The 19,604-nt window shown below is 39.6% G+C and overlaps 1 protein-coding gene across 2 annotated transcripts in view; it reads right to left on the bottom strand.

Moving 5' to 3' along the window:
* Positions 1 to 19,604, bottom strand: part of DOCK8 (dedicator of cytokinesis 8) — a 252,499-nt gene that overhangs the window by 163,147 nt on the left and 69,748 nt on the right. For both annotated transcript variants that reach the window (XM_082242986.1, XM_082242987.1), the window contains 8 exons: positions 16,813 to 16,933; positions 14,637 to 14,849; positions 11,562 to 11,647; positions 9,514 to 9,580; positions 6,617 to 6,766; positions 6,162 to 6,242; positions 5,310 to 5,469; positions 2,078 to 2,214 (listed from right to left, as the gene is read on the bottom strand). In XM_082242986.1, the coding sequence (XP_082099112.1) occupies positions 2,078 to 2,214; positions 5,310 to 5,469; positions 6,162 to 6,242; positions 6,617 to 6,766; positions 9,514 to 9,580; positions 11,562 to 11,647; positions 14,637 to 14,849; positions 16,813 to 16,933 (1,015 nt within the window). The remainder of the gene's footprint in view (positions 1 to 2,077; positions 2,215 to 5,309; positions 5,470 to 6,161; positions 6,243 to 6,616; positions 6,767 to 9,513; positions 9,581 to 11,561; positions 11,648 to 14,636; positions 14,850 to 16,812; positions 16,934 to 19,604) is intronic.

The following is a 19,604-nucleotide window of genomic DNA, read 5'->3' as shown; positions in this document are numbered from 1 at the left end:
CACCTGGTGTGAACCGGACCTCAGCCTGGTTATATGCAGCTAAAAGCATGTAAACACCTGTAAGCAAAACTACATTAAATGCAGGAGAAATGGATCTGGGAAGTATAGTTTGGTCATACCTACCAGATCAATTTCTCCTGCGAAGCCATATATGCATAAAGTTTTAATTATAAGGCACTGGTAAAAAAACAAACCATCATGTGTAACACAGAACAGATAATGCAGAATGCAGAATACAGTGTGATATATAGAGATTATTTTCCTGTTTGGGAAGCAAATACCATATTAAATGTTCAGGCCTCATCTAAAATACCATTTAATCACAATGCTATATTAAACAATACCCATTAGAAGGAAAAATTATTTAAGTAAAATGATTAATATCATGTCCATTTTTAATTATCATGTATGAATAACCTCTGTCTTGTAGCTCTAATACTTGAAAGTCTTTACAGTGAATGCTCAATACTAAGAAGTCTGGGTATGAAATGTTGTTAACTTGACACACTGAGGCGGATTTACCAAAGAAGCTGAGAATCTTTGTTTAAACATCATGTGAATATTCACTTCAATCATATAGAAATTAAATCCCTGTCCTATTTGAACACTTAGTCATGGAAAGATGATTTTCATTTGATTCTATAATTAAAATGACTATCCACACAATTACCATATTTATCGGTGTATAACATGCACAGGCGTATAACACACACCTTAGTTTTAAAAGGGAAGTTTCAGGAAAAAAATGTAAATATTAAATAAAGAGCAAAATAAGAGTCATTGCCCATAATTGCAGCCTGATCAATGCCCAATCTGCAGACTCACCTCTGCAACCTGATCAGTGCCCATCTGCAGCCTCACCACTGGCCATCAATGAAGCCTGATCAGTGCCCATCTGCAGCCTCACCATTGCCCATTAAATGCAGCCTTATCAGTGCCCATCTGCAGCCTCACCATTGCAGAATGATCAGAGCCCATCTGAAGCCTCACCATTGCAGCCCGATCAGTGTCCATCTGCAGCCTCGCCATTGCAGCCTGATCAGTGGCCATCTGCAGCCTCGCCATTGCACCCTGATCCATGCCTCACATCAGATTACACAGAGCAGGGATCTCCCGTTTACTTAACGGCCTCTTTAATAAGATGTCCCGCCTCCAGAATGCTATGATAGACAGAACACTGGTCCAATGGCGGTCCAGGAGACGGGACTTTGTATTAAAGAGGCCACCGAGTGAATAGGAGATCCTCACTGTATGTAATCTGATGGAGCTCGTCCCAACACCCCCCTCCCTTCCCCTCCGAGGCAGCCAAATGCAAATATCAGCGTATAACACGCAAACGCTCTTTGCACCCGATTTTCAGGGAGAAAAAGTGCGTACAGGGTACAGGACACTGTGCAGACACACAGGGGTTGAATTACTAAAACTGGAGAGTGCAAAATCTAGTGCAGCTCTGCATGGTAGCTGCAAAACTTCAGCTTGCTCATTTAAGCTTTGACAAAAAAAAAAAAAATTTAAGTCGATTGGTTTCTATGCAGAGCTGTGCCAGATTTTGCACTTTCCCGATTCAGTAAATCAGGTGCAAAATGTGCTTGTATTCTAGAGTCTGTTCAACTCAAGGAAAGAGGCAGGCTGTGCTTTAGCAAGGAGCGTGTTCAAGAGGCAGGCTATAATTGGGAGGGAGTGTATGCCAAAAGGAGGCTGTGATTGGTTGGGGATGTGGTGGTGAATAAACTACCCAATACAGGCATTCTGTGTGTCTGCACAGTGTCCTGTGCCTCCGAATGGCCAACCAAAGAATGAAAACTGACCATGCTAACACAGATCAGTTTCAGTGCTTTGTGTGGTCAGTTCAAAACAAGGAAGAAGGTGACTGGCAGGATCAACCAGCTACTTCAGATGGAAGAAGTACATGAAAATGATAGAGACTGTGATTTATAAAATACACGTATGAACACATACATAGGCAAAAAAATTAATATTTAGGTAACATACATTTTAAGTGGACATGTTCAATTCCTTTAGTAAATCATCAATGTTGTTAGCCAGTTTTTTGCCCTGTACTGGGAAAATTATTTACCTGCCTATAGAAAATGTTGTGTGTAATTGTTGTTGGCTTAAAAGGTGATGTTGAGCCTTCATCAATTGAATTTCCCCTCTCAGAAAATCTTCTTGGTGGCCCTAGTGAGGATCTTCTGTCACTAGATGGTGCTCTACCTGTAGAAAGAAGAACTGTTCTTTAAATTAATCATTACAAACTGGTAACCACTTGCAAAGTCCAGCCAACTGCTCCCCATTTATTGCAGCCTCTGTTCTCCGATTGGCTGATCAGTGCACACCTCTCCCACATTGCATTCCGGGACTTGTAGTCTAGCTCTGGCTCTAATTTTAGCTTCATGTCCAAAAGTCACTTTGCTAACAGAACGGGCAAACAGTCTGAATGGAGTAGCTGCTTCAGAGAGTAAAGGAATTCTGAAGTCTGAACTATGAATCACATCTTATTAAAAAATCTTTTAACCATTTAAGCCCCGGAAGATTTTACCCCCTTCCTGACCAGGCCCTATTTTGCGATTCGGCACTGCGTGAATTTAACAGACAATTGCGCGGTCGTGCGACGCTGTACCTAAACGAATTTGATGTCCTTTTTTTCCCCACAAATAGAGCTTTCTTTTGGTGGTATTTGATCACCTGTGCAATTTTTTGATCATGCGCTATAAACAAAAAAAGAGCGACAATTTTGCAAAAATAACAATATTTTTCACATTTTTTTTATATGAAATTCCCCCCCAAAAAAATTTAAAAATCAAAATTTTTTAACATTTTAGGCCAATTTGTTTTCTGCTACGTATGTTTGGTAATAAAAATCACAATAAGCATATTTTGATTGGTTTGCGCAAAAGTTATTGCGTTGACTAACTAAGGGAAAGATTTTTGTCATTTTTGTTGTTTTTTTTTTTAACGAGTAATGGTGACGATGTGCGATTTTTTTTGCGGGACTGCGACATTGCGGCGGACAGATTGGACCCTTGACTGACATTTTTGACACTTTTGGGGGTACCAGTGACATTACTACAGTAATCAGTGCTATACATATGCACTGTTACTGTAAAAATTACACTGGCAGGGAAAGGGTTAACTTTATTGGAGAAGGAGGGGTTAAGTGTGTCCCTAGGGGTGTGTTTCTAACTGTGAAGGGATGTGGCTTTACACGTAACAGCAGAGATCTACGGTCCTACATAGCAGGACCGTTAGATCTCTGCTGTTACACAGGGAAGAATGACAGGCGGCTTTGTTTACATTAGCCGCCTGCCTTTCTCCCTTCACAGCGGACGATCGCGAGTGACCGGCGGACATCGGGTCCGCCGGTCACACGCGCGGACTTGTTAGGGAACAAGCGGGAGCGTGCCTCCGGCGGAGCGCTCTCGCCCCCTATTGGCTCACAGGCTAGTGACGTACCGGTACGTCACTTTGCCTGGCCGGGGCTGACCGCCGCAGTATATGTACTTGCGGCGGTCGGCAAGCGGTACGTCACTTTGCCTGGCCGGGGCTGACCGCCGCAGTATATGTACTTGCGGCGGTCGGCAAGCGGTTAAATAATGAGGTACCGATCATAAATGCTCTCTTAGCTCTGCTCAAGAGTTTGTTATCTCTGTAACTTTGTTTCTCTCCCTGCAATTCTTCCTATACTCCTTGTCCCAGCCAGTATATTTTTCTCATCTCTCTTCCCCTTTGCTCTGTCTTCCTGACACAGTCACAGCTGATCAGCTGCATTCACATGAGATGAAGAAATTACTGTTACAGCGGTTCCATAGCTGCCTGTTATCTTGTCCCAGTGAAGTTTAGTGTGCTTTATTTAGCTGGGCTTCCCAATCCTCTCCCCCAGACTGCTTTCTGACCTATGCAACTTTGCTTCTTCTCCTCTACACTGTCATGTTCCATCTGCATCCATGTATCGACTTCCTTCTATTTACCCATTTACTAACTGATCTGGCAGTAGTAAACTCCATTTTTTAACTTGTATGTACAGGTAAACCGATAATAGTTTACCTGTAGGTACAGTGAATATCTCCTAAACGTAGCAGCCGGTGTGCACTACACTCTCAATGAATGATATACCATCCATTTAGAGAGCTGTGTTGTGACCGCACGCATGTGTGTGAGTTATATCATCGCAGTTTGGCCAAATGACTGGAGCCCAAGGAACCAAAGAGAAAACCATATGAAGATGGAATCCCTCTTAGTAGTGACAGCACACCGCTGGAGAGATCTGTTTTTTAGGTTAGAAAAATATAATAAAGGGCTCATTCCTACAGGTACTCTGGCTGTGTGACAGAGGGGTTTGGGCTGGAGCCACCTGTCATTCTATGGGGATGCAACGCCTGTACGAACACAGCCACAGGCCCTAATTTGGCAGGTGTGCAGGTAAGTGGTCCCCTAATGCACACTGGCTGTGTTCAGGCTGTACTCCAGCATCCTCACGCCTGTCAAATTAGGACCTGCAGCTGTGTTTGTACAGCTCTAGGTCGCTCAAGCCACATAAATGAACTACTGATTTCCACTATACAGATCACAGCACCCATGTGCATGAGCCCCAAGACCTCATTCACACGCAGAGAGTTATTTATCAACTTTTAGATTTAGCTAGAATTCTGTGAGTTATGATGTATTTGTGTCTGCTAATATTGTTTTTATTGCATTTTTATCAAAATATAGCTTTATTATTTTCTTGGGAGGGGGGGGCCCTGTCAGGTAGTCTGTACAGGGCGCTGCGATTTCTATCAGCAGCCCTGCAGATCAATGCACATATTCACCAGCACGCCATGGATCTTCAAATGCAGTCCAAAGTTTTTATTGCAGAAAGATCACATCACAAAAAAAACAAAAAAACAAGTGCAACATTTTGGATCCGCGCAGGACACAGGAGAAAGCCCCCCACAAGTCTGAGTTGAGGCACTGTTCCACATTTTAACCCTTTTGGACTTGTTCTGCTTTTTCAGTATATTCTAATGCTGGCCATACACTAGCCGAAAAATCGTTAGAAAATCTGTCATTTGGTCCGTTGGTTAGCTTTTCATCCAGTTAATGGACACAAATAGAAAATCGGTTTTATATTTTCAGAAAAACTGAATAATCTATGTCCATTGAACGATTTATTGATCAAAGTTCGGTCATTACATGATGGCAAAATTCTTTGCTCTCACAGCCAAGTGTTTGTTATTCGGAAACGAGTTTGAACGATTTTTCGGCATAAGAGTTGAGCTCACTAAACATGAATACAATACTCTGAGTGAGGCATATATTCTATAACATACCATTTATGCTTTCGGTTTCAGGGGTTTCTTTTTCTAATGTCATAACATTAATGCAGCTTAGTAGACTGATAGGTATCCAAGCAAATGGCATCCGATATTTTCCCAAGCGTTGACAAAAAGTTTCAGCCTGTGATTTAAGTTTGTCTATTTTTTCCTTAATCTGTAATAAAGGTAAAACAAAAAAGAACAAAGATATTATTTCTAAATGTAGCATTGTAGTTAATAGTTTAAAAAAAAAAAAATCAAAAATTTGAGACATTCTCAAAAATATTGACATTTTGCTTCATCGCAAAATACAGACCAGTTGCTGCTCTGGGACTACATATCCCAAGACACATTTAAAGGTGGTTTGCGGCACTGTATTCTAGAGGACCAGGGGGTGTATTCTTGGCGTTCTGGCCACAAAGAATGTAGCTGGATGAAACAGAGTCATTCAGCCTGGAAGTATCCATAGACTTATTAGCAACTTACAAGACCCATAGTCAGGAGCACAAGGGAAAACAAATAAAGTCTAAAAAAGTAGCTCCTGGATAGAAAGCTAATCTAAGGCTATACGAAGTTCTAAAGCTGGAGCCTACATTTTGGCACTTTTGTTATGTATCTTTTTCTCAGCCCTACCTTTTTTACACATACAACAAGAATAAAGGTTGACCCAAGCCAGATAGCTTTGTTCGATAACGGTAGCTTTGTTCGATAACGGTATTTTTGTTCAGTCTTAAACCAGGTACCATGTGAATGCATACAGTAAAACAAAATGGCTAATAATTATCCTGCTTTATTATTTCTTGCTTGTGTATTCTCTTAACTAGGTTCCTAAAATATGAGAAAGTTAACTAAAGACCAACAACGTACTTTTCCACCATCGCTCTCTTTTAAAACCATGTATGGTTCCGAACACTCTGAGATTTCTCCCTGCTGAAGAACCTTTTCAATCTGTAAAAGGAAAAAACAAAGCAATTTACACTCCACATACAAAAAAAGAAAAATGCATTTTTGTATTCACTTTGCTGCACCCAATTAGTGCATAACCCACCATGGAAACTGAATCTTATTTTAGGTCGCTTTAAATCTGAACATACAATTAAAAGCATGGCCGAATGATTTGTTTATATTATTAAGAATGTAAGAATTTTACAGTGCGTTCAAATTCAAAACACAGACCCAGGTAAACTACCTTTTATAACTGCCTAGTGTTCATCTTCAAGTCAGTAACTTCTACCACTTAAAAAACATCCAGAATGCAATGGTGCAACTGAGACCCTATGATGATGATGGATCACTGCATCAGAAATAAAAGACAACCTCACCTTAACAACTAGGAATATATCGTGAGAAGGGTAAGTAATGGAGAACAGTGCAGTTCTTGCTTGGCTTGAAGGAGCAACGCTGGGTGTGTGAGCGCGGAGGTGATTCTTAAATGCATCTGAATTCAAGTCACAGTGAAAACTCTCTGAGATCTAAGAAATGGAAACACACAACATAAAACTAAATTTCAAAGCCATTTTAACAGTATATATATTTTTATTTTAAATTAAACTTTAATTAATCAAATATAGGGCTAAAAACTCTAGAATCACTGTTACTGCTAATTGTATATATATATATATATATATATATATATATATATATATATATAAAAAATAGCGCCTTGGTTACCCATAAAAACTTTCTATTCTTGGCCAGTGTATGGTACTTGTACTTCGCCTTCAATTTATGCAGCTCTTTACATATATATTGTACATTCACATTAGTACCTGCCCTCAAGGAGCTTGCAATCTAAGGTGCCTATCTCACATTCATACATACACATACAAGGGCCAATTTAGACAGGAACCAATTAGCCTAGGAGCATGTCTTTGGAGTGTGGGAGGAAACTGGAGTACCCAGAGGAAACCCACACAGGCACAGGGAGAACATGCAAACTCCATGCAGGTAGTGCCATTGTTGGGATTCAAACTGAAGACCCCAGTGCTACTAGGCAGACGTGCCAGAAGCTGAATAGTTGTCATAGACAAAACTGTTTTCAATTCAAAACTTTCACACAAGGGGCATAATTTGTTGTGCTGTTTTGCTATTCTATTATCATATAAACACAAAGTTTAAAATACATTTTTCTTTCACTTTGGTTTTCATTAGCATTTTAAAGCATTAAGATAGTGTTGATACAGGATGCATCTCATGCAGACATAAGATCTGAGTGCATACAGTAATCAATAAAAAAAAAGAAGATGAAAAATAAAATTATCTTTTTAAACAAAAAGGGGACTTTTTATCAAGTGCCTTAAAAATGGAAACTACTTTCACAGTCACTTAAGCAACTTTAATATCGATAAAAGATAAAAAATTACATAGGCACAAATTAAGACAATCAAAATACTTTTTATGAATCAGTCCATTATTTATATTTTAGCTATGTACCTACAGAACTTTGTCATTTTAGATGATACTGATATATTTTTGTGGGAAGAAGAGCAAAAAAGGCATTATTATTTTACATGTTTTATCTTTTTTTTAATTGTTTATTTAGAAGAAACAATATAACAATTCCAGAAAGTAAGAACCTCACAGCTTCAAAGGATACGGCAATTAAGGCACAATAACAGAAAACGACTGTCTCCACCATTATTTGATGTTTTATCATTTTTACTAATAAAAGGTTTGTGTAATGACGGTATATAAACATTTTTTAAAACTATAGGTAGGGTAACAAGGGAAGCATTAAAGTACAACTAAAGGCAAAACTTTTTTTTTTAGCTTTTGATAGAGTGGAGAGGGATTAGAATGCTTGTCAGGTTTTATTGCTTTCTGTGACTTCATTAGGGAGATTCACAGATTGTCCTGTTTACTATTATGACTTATAATTAAAGTAAAAGAAAATTGCAATTTTTGAGTTGTCCCCATAAAAGTAAAGACAATCTTCCAATGGGGACACTAGTTCTGGTGACCTGAGGGTCCCCAAGGAATTTCTCTTAATTTGCAGGGATTTCCTCTCACTTCCTGTTTGGCTGTGGGACAGGAAGTGAAATCTCCACAATGGGACACAGATGGCGAAAAAAAAAAATCTGGCAGGGGTTAAACAACCCTTCCTTGCTATATCCAAACTGGGAACAAAAGTTTATTAGGAATTTAAGTGTATATCCCAATTTTTTATATTTTTTTCGCTGCCTGTTTGTTGTTGAAGAGATATCCTTTCACCTTCTGTCCTCTAGGGGTACAACAGGAAGTGAGAGAAACACATTCCAAAAAGTGGTGAGGTGAGAAATCCCCTCTTTGTCAGTTGTCACTGGAACCAGTGTCCCCTGTTGACAGGCTTTTCATCTATTCCTGTTCCAGTGACAACTGTAAAATTTTAGATTCACTTTCTTTACAGGTAACAATTGTCACCAGAAGATACATGTAAATAGTGGTTAAATAGTAAAGAAAATGTATTTTTAAAAAACATGTTTTATGACTCTACAGGTTTTCTGCAACTCTGTTTTGGATTAGGCCACACGATAAGAATAACCTTTACTAAGCAGTGTAACTCAGTAAGGGTCCTTTCACACGAGCGATCCGATAAGATCCGCCTGTCAGTTTTTTAGGTGGATCTGATCGGATCCTCCACGCATCCCTATGGGGCAGTGGATGTCAGCGGAGACATGTCCGCTGACACCCGCTGCCATCCGCATCTGATCCTGTCCGTGAAATCCGGACGGATGGAAACCCTATTTTCCATCCCTCCAGGGGATTGGATTGGATGGGATCAGATGAGAGCGGACAGGCAGTCCGCTCTTATCCGATTCCCCCATAGAGATGCATGGGGCTCTGACACCTCCCTCTCCGCACACAGAGCGGAGAGGGAGATGTCACCTTCCAGCTCAGCAGGGATCTGTGTTTACGATCCCCTGCTGAGCAGCACGGATGCACCTACTAAGGCGGACCGTGTGAAAGAGACCTAACACATTTTTTGGAGTACACTGTATTTTACAATGTATGATCCGTTGGCTGTTGTAGTGATCATTCAAGCCACTGTGTAACTCACTAAATAGTGAAGCAAGAATGAGGGTGACAACTCTGGAGCTTGCACTTTGAAAATCAATTTGGTAATGGAAACTTCTATTCTGATCAGTTGGACAGGTTCTTTTGAGCCTACAGTTCTATTGGGTGTATAATATAGCTGCACATTTAAACCAGCACAATAATTCAGAGGATAACATTTATTTACCTTTTTTCGTTCTTTACAGTCATATAGTGCAATGCTTACAAAGAGCGGCTCAATATCAATATCAAATCTGTGAGAGAAAGAGGAGGAGGAAATACACATTTTAAACAGCACATTATACACATCTTCCCATAAAAGGTAATAAATTACTTAAAAATACTTCTAAGGTCTGAAGGTTTTATAGTACACCTATATTAAAGTCTGTATATCTCCACAAAGAAACACAGCTAACCTTAACTATATGCAACCTGTATAGTCATAAGTAAAGTCTCTGTCTTTAGTTGAAATGCAGTCTCTATCACGACTTCTTCCAGTTCTGCACAGCAAGGCAATACTGACAGAACTGCTTTTGCTATGGTTTTGGGTCAACTGTATTGTACCTTTATACAAACTGATGTTAGATATCTATTTTGATACACTGTATATACTGTTTAGATAGCACAGCAGTAGTTTTCTCCTTTTAAGCACCCTGCCCCTGACTAAAACCCTGTAGAGACAGAGGTAGTGGTTGAAGGGAGGAAGGGCAAATGAGTCACTAGTGTATAATATAGTTTGAGCTATTGAGTTCTATAAATAACAGTTATTTTACAACATGTAAATTACCTGGCTGGACAGGGGACTAAAAAAAAGAAGAAAAAAAAAAAAGAAAGATAAATAGGTACATTTTTCTTTTTAGTCCTGACCACAATAAATACATTACGACCTTTTAATCTGCATGCACACTGCTATCTGCAACCAGCATTGGTAAAACCAATGACGAAGTCCCCGCTGCTGACGAAGTCCCCGCCCATAGGGGACGATACGTGTGCGGGGGGAAGGTGGAGCGATTGACGTCACCCGCTGTCACCTAGAATACGGCGAGGTTCGTGCAGGACTCGCAATTCTGCCTGCTTTAATCTTATACAGAGTAAGAGGCTTTCTTTTATTGATTTTAATAAAGTGTTTATCAGTATTACACTATGGTTTTGCCCATTTTATGTTCCCCATGACATGTTATTGAATGAAGCTCTGGAGGTCTGTCTAAGTTGTTCCAGGATTGGCGGTTTGCTGCTTCCATGTTGGGAGAGGATTTTTGGGCTTGTTTCCTTGTGTCGTAAGGTGAGAGGCCAATCTATGTGGTGGTGGTCGATTGTGCACTAAAGAGCACCTGTGTTCCCACTCCAGGACTTAGTCTGATCCACCCTTTATTCACGGGTCTTGCATGAACTTTCTTCTTATGCCATACAAATCAATTAGAGTTCTATTTTGATTTATGAAGCACTGCACTATTTTTTCTTTGTATTGGTAAAACCTCTCTTGATTCCCTTATAACTACTTCCTAAAGCTGGAGCAAAACTCCTATCATGGTTATAAAACTTACAAAACCCATAAAGAGATAATATGAAGGAGAAACTCTCCTGGCTAAAGCTAGCCATACATGACCTAAATTCAGCCAGTTCAGCAGGGACCGGACAAATTTCAGTCCAAGTATAAGCAGGCTGGATGTACACAAGCCGATCTATCGATCGACTTGTGCGCAGCTAGCCTGTTGGGAAATTTTGTCTCGATCAGAGCCACCAGCTATAGCTTCCAGTGCTGATCAGTGTATTCTGACAGCGAAGACGTCTCCCCGCTGTCCGAATACCTTAGGGGAGCAGCATGGATTTCCCCATTCACATCGAGTGTGTGGCTGGGGGGAATCAAGTCATTTTCTTTTGTTCGCGAATAAAAAAACCTCATGTCTGGTCAGCCTTTACAACTTTCACTTTTAATTTGCCCTTCCTCCCTTCAACCACTACCACTTTCTCTACAGGGTTTTAGTCGGGGGCATGGTGCCTAAAAGGAGAAAACTACTGCTGTGCTATCTAAACAGTATAAAAATCATGTATACAAGTAAATGCAAATAGTTAAGCCAGCAGAATTTCTCCTTGATATGACTTCTATATAAAGTGTGACAAATCAGGAGTTGGCATTATCTTATAGAGAGGAGGCAACACTGACTGCTTTTCAACAACAAAGATATCATCAATGGCAATGGTTACAAAGAAAGTAAAAAAGACCCAATACTGTACTTCAGAGTATGCAGCTTGACCATTATTCTGAATCCCATGTGCTCCTTAGGACAATCTGGTAAAGGGCGGATTTCAACAGCATCCTCCTAAAATGAGTACAGAATATCATCAGAAATATATATAGAATAGAATAAATAGAACAGATTAATACTTAAAGTGGAACTAAAGTTAAAAATAAAAAATTGCAAACAGGCAATGCAATGCAATTCAATGAATTGCATGTCAAGCAATGTTTCTTCTGCAATAAAATATTTTTACCTTTAGTTCCGCTTTTGCAGTCAAATTTAAAATACACCCTACTATATGGTTTGATGTGTTCCTATTCACACAGCATAGCAAAAGATAATGTTTTAAAATATTCCTTGCCTTTTTAGGTGTTTGTTTGGAGCAGATCTTTGCACGGACTGCAAGCAACTCTGAACAATCTAAAATTAGTGGAAACTAATGGGCCATACACACTATAAGATTTTCTGAAGACTTTTTCCTTTAGACTTACCAAAACCAGATAATATGAGGTCAAACCTAAACACTTTCAATTTGTATGCAATCTGGCAGGCCCTTGCACTACATAGAAAAGGTAAATCTGAAGGAAATCTAACCACAAAAGTTGGATAGTGTGTATCCAGCTTTAATCTGTCCCCACTGATAAAGAGGAACACACTAAGTTTCATTAACCTATAATAGAAAGGAAGGCTTGTAGATTACCCTTTGTTAGGACAGCAGTCAAATTTATTTTATAACTAAAAATGAGATCCGCCAGCAGAGTACAGGGTTAATTAAGGTAAAATTAACTCCCAAACCCCCTCTGTATAGCAGAACCCCATCTACACTGCAGAGGAAAAGTTTAGTTTTTAAAGTTTTAGAAAAGAGCAAGAACAATGTAATTTTAATTTTTGCATTTAAACAAATGAGAACATGTAACAAATATAAAGTAGCTGTTATCCCAATTTGGCTTCAAAGGTGGAAATTCACCTTAAAGTGCAACTATTCTACTAGAAAAAAAATGTATACTACAAAGCAGGTGGGTAGAGAAGATGGCACTACTTTTTTTTTAGTTATGATAGTGCTAAAGGTTAAATGTAAAGACCCATCTTTTATGTTAATTAACCACTTGCTCACCGGGCCAATTCTGACACTTCTCTCATATATGTAAAAAACAGAGGGTTTTTTTTGCTAGAAAATTACTTAGAACCCCCAAACATTATATATTTTTTTTCAGCAGAAGCCCTAGAGAATAAAATAGCGGTCATTGCACTTTTTTGTGTCACATGGCATTTGGGCAGCGATTTTTCAAATACGATTCTTTTGGAAAAAATACACTTACTTTACACAAGCTGCCTGACATTCTCCCTCTCCCCCGCCGATCGCCGAGTGACCGGCGGACATCGGGTCCGCCGGTCACACGCGCGGGGGGGTCCGTGACCACGCGGGAGCGGGAGCGCGCTTCCGGGGGCGCGCGCTCGCTCCCTAGACCCTCACAAGCTAGTGACGTAGCCCTACGTCACTTTGCCTGTGAGGGGCTGACTGCCGACGTAGATCGGCGTTAGGCAGTCGGCAAGTGGTTAATGCATTAAAAAAAAAATAAAACATAATATATAATAAAACATAATATATAACCCATTTTTGTAATATATGAAAGATGATGTTACGCTGAGTAAACAGATACCCAACATGTCATGCTCTAAAATTCCGCACACTCGTGGAATGGCACTAAACTATGGTACTTTAAAATCTCCATAAGTGACATTTTAAAATTTTCTACAGGTTACCAGTTTAGAGTTACATAGGAGATCTAGTGCTAAAATGATTGCTCTCGCTCTGATGTTCACGGTGATAGCTCACTTGTGTGGTTTGAACATATGTTAACATATGTGGGCGTGACCTATGTATGAGTTCACCACTGTGCGCGAGCACAGGGGGGTGGGACAGTTTAAAACATTTTTTTTTTTGCTTTTTATTTTATTACATTTCTTTTTTTTACTTTTTATAGTCCCTTTAATTAATTTTTTATCTCTTTTATCCCCATCACAAGGAATATAAACATTCCTTGTGATAGAAATAAGCAGTGACAGGTCCTATTTATGGAGAGAGATCTGGGGTCAATAAGACCCCACATCTCTCCTCTACTGTGTAAAGCATTAGATCAAAAAAAAAAATTGTTCTAATGCTTTAAAAAAAAAATGGCCTTGTTAACATTGGGCCTGAACTGGACATGATGTCATGATGATCTGGCCTTCTAGACCATAGAGTTGAGCTGAGGCCATCTTTCCTCCGCTTATCTCTGTGAGCATCAGCCCCAACCGCCGGATCGGTTTTCGGGTTTCCCAATCCGCCAGGAAAACCCAAAAACCACTGCTTTAAAAAGTGATCCATTGGTGAATCCACTGCTCGGACCACTTTTATAAGTTAGAGAATCGCCGGCTGAAAAAACAATAATCAGGGTTAGGACATATTGCTTCAAGCCATAACCCTGGTATTTCACCTTCTACTGAGGACGTCTTTTGACTATGGCTCAGTAAGGAGGTGGTTAAGTTACACTCACCTCTACAAGCTAAACTTCACCTGCTTACTACTAGGCTCAGTCCTTTTGTATATGGTCATTTTAAAACGTTTAGGTTGTAAAAGAGATAGGTGTCACTTATGATGATGTTATGAGATGGTCTAGTTAAGACCAGTTAGCTAACTAGAGTAGTCATTAAACCTAAAACATCTAAAATACACTGGAACCCTTACACAAGCAGGACCGAGTATAGTCATCCAGTACCCTCCTCCATTTTTTTTGCCTAAAGTACGTTTTGAAGCAAAGACAACTTCCAGGTCACTAAACTTGTGTTTCGAAACACAGTCCACAAAATAGCTGCCGGCACTTTATATTTTGTTAAGAACCCTTTAGAGGCAACTGATATTTAGAGATAAAAAAAAAACTTGTTACGTAATCTTGTTTAGAGGTTCCAGTTTGGGAATGGCTCATAATACCTAAATAAATATGAAATACTCAAATAAATATTTAAATTGGAATAATTGCTGGCTTTGAAAACTAGGAAGACAAATCCTACATTGGACTTAACATGATACCTCATCTATCGGGGGGCTGAGGGCAAAAAGTTCTAGTTGTCTATTGGTCCTGCGAGCTTCTTCATTTTGCCTCTCCAACTCTTCCACATTTGAAAGCTGAAGGAGGTTCGTTAAACGACTTTCTGGATTTAGGCCACGAAGATCAAAGTCACAAGCTGTGAGTGTACTTCTTCCAGATTCAGCAGACAAGCTGGCAGGTAGACCTCCTTCAGCCTAAGGGAATACAAAATACAAGCATTACTGGCAAAAAGTACAGAGAGGAGATACATCTCTAGAGAAGCATATACTAATTTTATGTAAACATGAAGAAAGTTAAGCAATAAGAAAACAGCTTCAATAAAGGAACAAAGTGCTCACATGAATTTTTTAACACAATGGAAAAATTCTGTTGTAATTCAACCAGAGAAAAAATATTTGTGAGTAAAGTTGGTAACGAAAGACCTGAAAAATATGCCAATCAGTACAGCAATAAGCAATCTCAGTTCTGCCTCTGCACTAATACAATAATAACATATTAATTATCTTAACATTTTAAAATGTGTTGAAATATGATTTGCTGAAGCACATAATGTGCTGGTCACAATCCTATACTGTACTCAGTAAATGTGATAGCCAGTGTATGTCTGGGGAATGTTACTAGCTACTTTAAAAGAAAACAAGTCAATGAGAGCTCTCCATAGTGCTGAAACCATGCAACTCCAGAGTGATAACGATTACATTATTCACGAGATTGGATTAATACCAAATATGGAATTCACTGGTATTAGCTTTGTAGAGTTCCTTGTGCATTTAAAATGTTTGTAATGCCAGGATCATGCTCACTTGTTAATCCTGAGCCTCTTTAACATGGTTGGTGGGGAGGAGGTAAAAACAGGCCGCTGAGCTGCGATTTTACCGCCTGCCTAAAGCCTACAATACAGAGGGGGCTGTTCCCATGCTGCAGCTGCAATGCTTTGCATCTTGCCAAATTTAGTGTGGCGATGCATGTTGACTTTACAGGTTGCACAACCTTCCAAATGGCTCATTTATATCACTGGCCCTTGAACAGTTTTTCAGAGGGCATTTTACAGGAGGCGTTATGTCACCTACTCACTTCCTGTTTTAACCCATAAAAGCCCACACCTCCTGGTCACAACTGCGTGCAGACAGTTGTGGTGCAGTTCCACTTTCTACAGGGGGTTGCGAAGCATTGCCACACCCCCTTCCAGCTGCCTTTGTAGCTTGTGGGGGGGGGGGGGTGATATAAATTAAAAAAAAAAGGCATTTAGGAGGCAGCAAGAAAGCCCTTCCAAATGCCTGGCAGCAGCTACTTGGCCCACTCTGCAAAGCGATTCACCGTGGATCACTTTTTAGAGATGGGCAAGTGTGGACTTAGTCAAAAGCTGGGAAGAGGAAGGAAGGCGCTGCTGCTCCCTCATTAAAAATCTGGAATGCAGAGGAGACTTTGTGTCTCACATAAATGAATGCAGTTATATATATTTTTAAGTAAATTATTTTAATTCATTTTAGAGCAATAGGTGCCTGTTCCTAGGCGTTCTTCCGCAGATAAAGTGCAGCATGCTTGCATTTTATTGCAGCTCACTAAACTGCACCTCTGGGCTGAATTGCATTGTGAATCGTGCACATAAAAAACAGTCTGCAGAGCAGTGAGCTGCAATAAATTGCAGACATGCTGCATTTTATCGCAGTGTACAGGAAGGCACCGCATATCACCGCTCTGCAGCGTAACTCACAGCGCTGTTGTGCAGTGAAACAAATGAAGTGTGACTTTGTGCACTTTCAAAAAAGTTGGCAAAAAAAAAAAAGTGTGCTGAAATGTACATACCACCATCCTCAACTTCAGGCTCACTGCAGCCGAAACGGACAGCTTCCCGCACACTAAATGGCTCCAGGTTAGTGTGGGCAGTGTAAACAGGCCTGCAATTTGCAACTACTGTGTGTGTTTTTTTTAACTCTTTGCTCTTTATCCACACACCAGGATCAGAGGGGCACACAGAAAAGGTTTATCTGTCTAGCAAGGTAATAGCAGGCCCCTTAAGGTGGGTGGTACGAGAAACCAGAGTCCATGACAGGGAGCCAGCAGATAACTTAGCCCCCCAGACTATAACTTGAAGTGAAGCATCATTTTTGCTCAGTTTGACCCTTTCATAATATTTCAAGTCAAAAAGGGATATACCTGTTCATTTTGCCTGGCCTCTGCTTCATCGGACTCAAATATTTGCTTTTGGAGTGTTTTTTGGAAGTCCTTCCTAGAGCCACTTCTGCTAAAGTTGCTTGTACCTGAGTTTTCCTGATTCCTAAAAGAAAATGTAAAATTCATTGAAATGTATCCATAGTCAAAAATTAAAACCATATTATCACTTCCACATTGAATTTCAGTTACCTCTAGCCTACTACTATTATTCTGAACAAATTAGGAAAAGCTTACATGTTAAAAAAATCCAATACATTTGCTTCCTTGAATATAGTGACACAAACCTATTATACCCTGTTGATAGGGACTGCTGTGTCACACATTCCACAGAGCATGCCTTCTGAACTACAGAAGTGATTGTAAACCAAAGGGACAAACATCAGAAAAGCCACAAAGCATGGCCAGAAGACAGGCAGCACTCACAGCATGAAGGGGGTCTTTTTCAAGTAAGACTATATTGGATTTTCAAAAATAACTATTATTTATTTTACTATTACAATACTGATGTTATAAAATGATAGATAACACAAAAAAAGGCAAAGCAATAACTCACATCATGGTATAGAAATGTTACCAGAAAACCTGAATAAAATAATGGGGTGGGCAACTACAGTACATGCCAAATGAGGTTTAATGTTGAAAAATGTAAACTAATGCACTTGAGGGCTAAAAATATAAATGCAAATTTTTCACTAGCGGGAGAACCTCTGGGGAAATCCAGGATGGAGAAAGATCTGGGGGTTCTTGTAGAAAACAGAGAAATAGCATGCAATGTCAAGCTGCAGAAAGCAAAGCCAGCAGTCTATTAGCATGCATTAAAAGGGGATATACTCCAGAGATAATCCTGCAGTTTTATAAAACTCTGGTTCAGCCACATCTAGAAGGATGGATGTGCTGGAGCTGGAGAGAGTCCAGGGAAGGGCAACTAAATTAATAAGCAGACTGGAGGACCTCAATTACGAGTAACGAATACAAGCACTAAATCTATGCTCCCTGGAGAAGAGACGCTTGAGAGGAGATATGATAGCGCAATACAAATATCTCAATGGTGATCCCAGCGTAGGAAGAAAACGTTTGAGGCTCAGGGAGTGTAAGAGGACACAGGGCCACACAATGAGACTTGAGGAGAACCTTAAGCTGCATAGGGGGTTTTTCACTGTCAGGGCGATAAGGATTTGGAATTTTTTTCCACAACTGGTGGTGTCAGCAGGGAGTAATAATATTTTTAAAACACTCTTGGACGTGCATCTTAGTGAAAACAATATACAGTAAAACCTTGGTTTGAGAGTAACTTGGTTTAAGAGCGCTTTGCAAGACAAGCAAAATTTTCAAATAAATTTTGACTTGGTTTACAAGCGATGTCTTGATATACAAGTAGCTTCAAGTCACAGCTGAGTATAAAAGAGAAGAGAGGCGCCTCTAAGTGTAGCAATATGGTTACATTTAATGAAGGTACAACATTTAGCAACTCACATGGTTGATGATTGGAACAGGCACATCTAAGTATGCAGGCATCCAGGCTAAAGCTGTCCACATAGACCATCCTCTGCACCGCCATCTACGTCATCCCTTCCATGCTGCCCCTCGCTTTTAGATCCCTTTACTGCAGGGTGGTCTTCCCGGTCAGGATTACAGACTGGCAGCCGGCGGTGCAGAAGATAGTCCATGTGGACAGCTTTACCCCGGATGCCTGCATACTTAGATGTGCCTGTTTTAGTCATCAACCATGTGAGTAGCTAAATGTTGTACCTTCATTAAATGGAACCATATTGCTACACTTAGAGGCGCCTTTCTTCTCTTTGATACTCTGTAGCTCCTACTGGATTTTGCTTCTTATCCCCTTGTGGAAGGGGCTATTTGTGGATGGACATTTTATGGTTATATAACCTATCGCAATGCTATAATCTTTTTATATGGACTATAAACTGAAGGACTTATGAATAAATGGTTGTGGAACGAATCATCTGAGTTTCCATTATTTCTTATGGGGAAATTTGCTTTGATATAAGAGTGCTTTGGATTACAAGCATGCTTCCGGAACGAATTATGCTCGCAATCCAAGGTTTTACTGTACAGGGATATGGGAAACGATTATCAACATTGACACACATACACCTACACAGGTTGAACTAGATGGACTATTGTCTTTATTCAACCTCAACTACTATGTAACTATATAAGTGCATACTGTGAGTTTAGATCTCTTTTAACATGAAAAGTGCCTGTCCTTTAAATAAGGAACTCTTATGTCATGGTCTGGGGAAACAATGATTTCCTTCAAACTGAGGCATATTTTATTCTAATCTTGTTTAGGAAACACAGGCTGACTGTATTTTCATTATCAGTCACAGTACAGTACTCAATTTGGGTCATCCAGCCTTGCTCTAAAGTCGTTCTCCATAAAAATAAAAATAACAGGATGTACAAAAAACCTTGATCAAAACAAAATCAAAACTTAAAGCATGTACACAGTATTTTCTATAAACTTATATGTGCTTCAAAAGTAGTGCTAAGAGCAACAACCACAGTTGATATAAAAGTCTACACACCCCTGTTAAAATGTCAGCTATCTGTGATGCAAAAACAATGAGACAAAGATAAAACATTTCAGAACTTTTCCCATTTTTAATGTGACCTATAACCCGTACAACTCACGGTTGAACAACAATATATATCACAATAACCCATGGTTTTCAAAAATTATTTTTATATTCTTCTTAACTTTTTCAAGTCACTGTCAAATCAGATGGAAACTGGAATTGTTGCTTCACAGG

The sequence above is a fragment of the Pelophylax lessonae genome, assembly GCF_965119305.1.
Source record: "Pelophylax lessonae genome assembly, chromosome: 1".
Taxonomy (NCBI): domain Eukaryota; kingdom Metazoa; phylum Chordata; class Amphibia; order Anura; family Ranidae; genus Pelophylax; species Pelophylax lessonae.
Note: the sequence above shows the minus strand (reverse complement) of the source record. Positions and strands in the feature narration are given on the sequence as shown.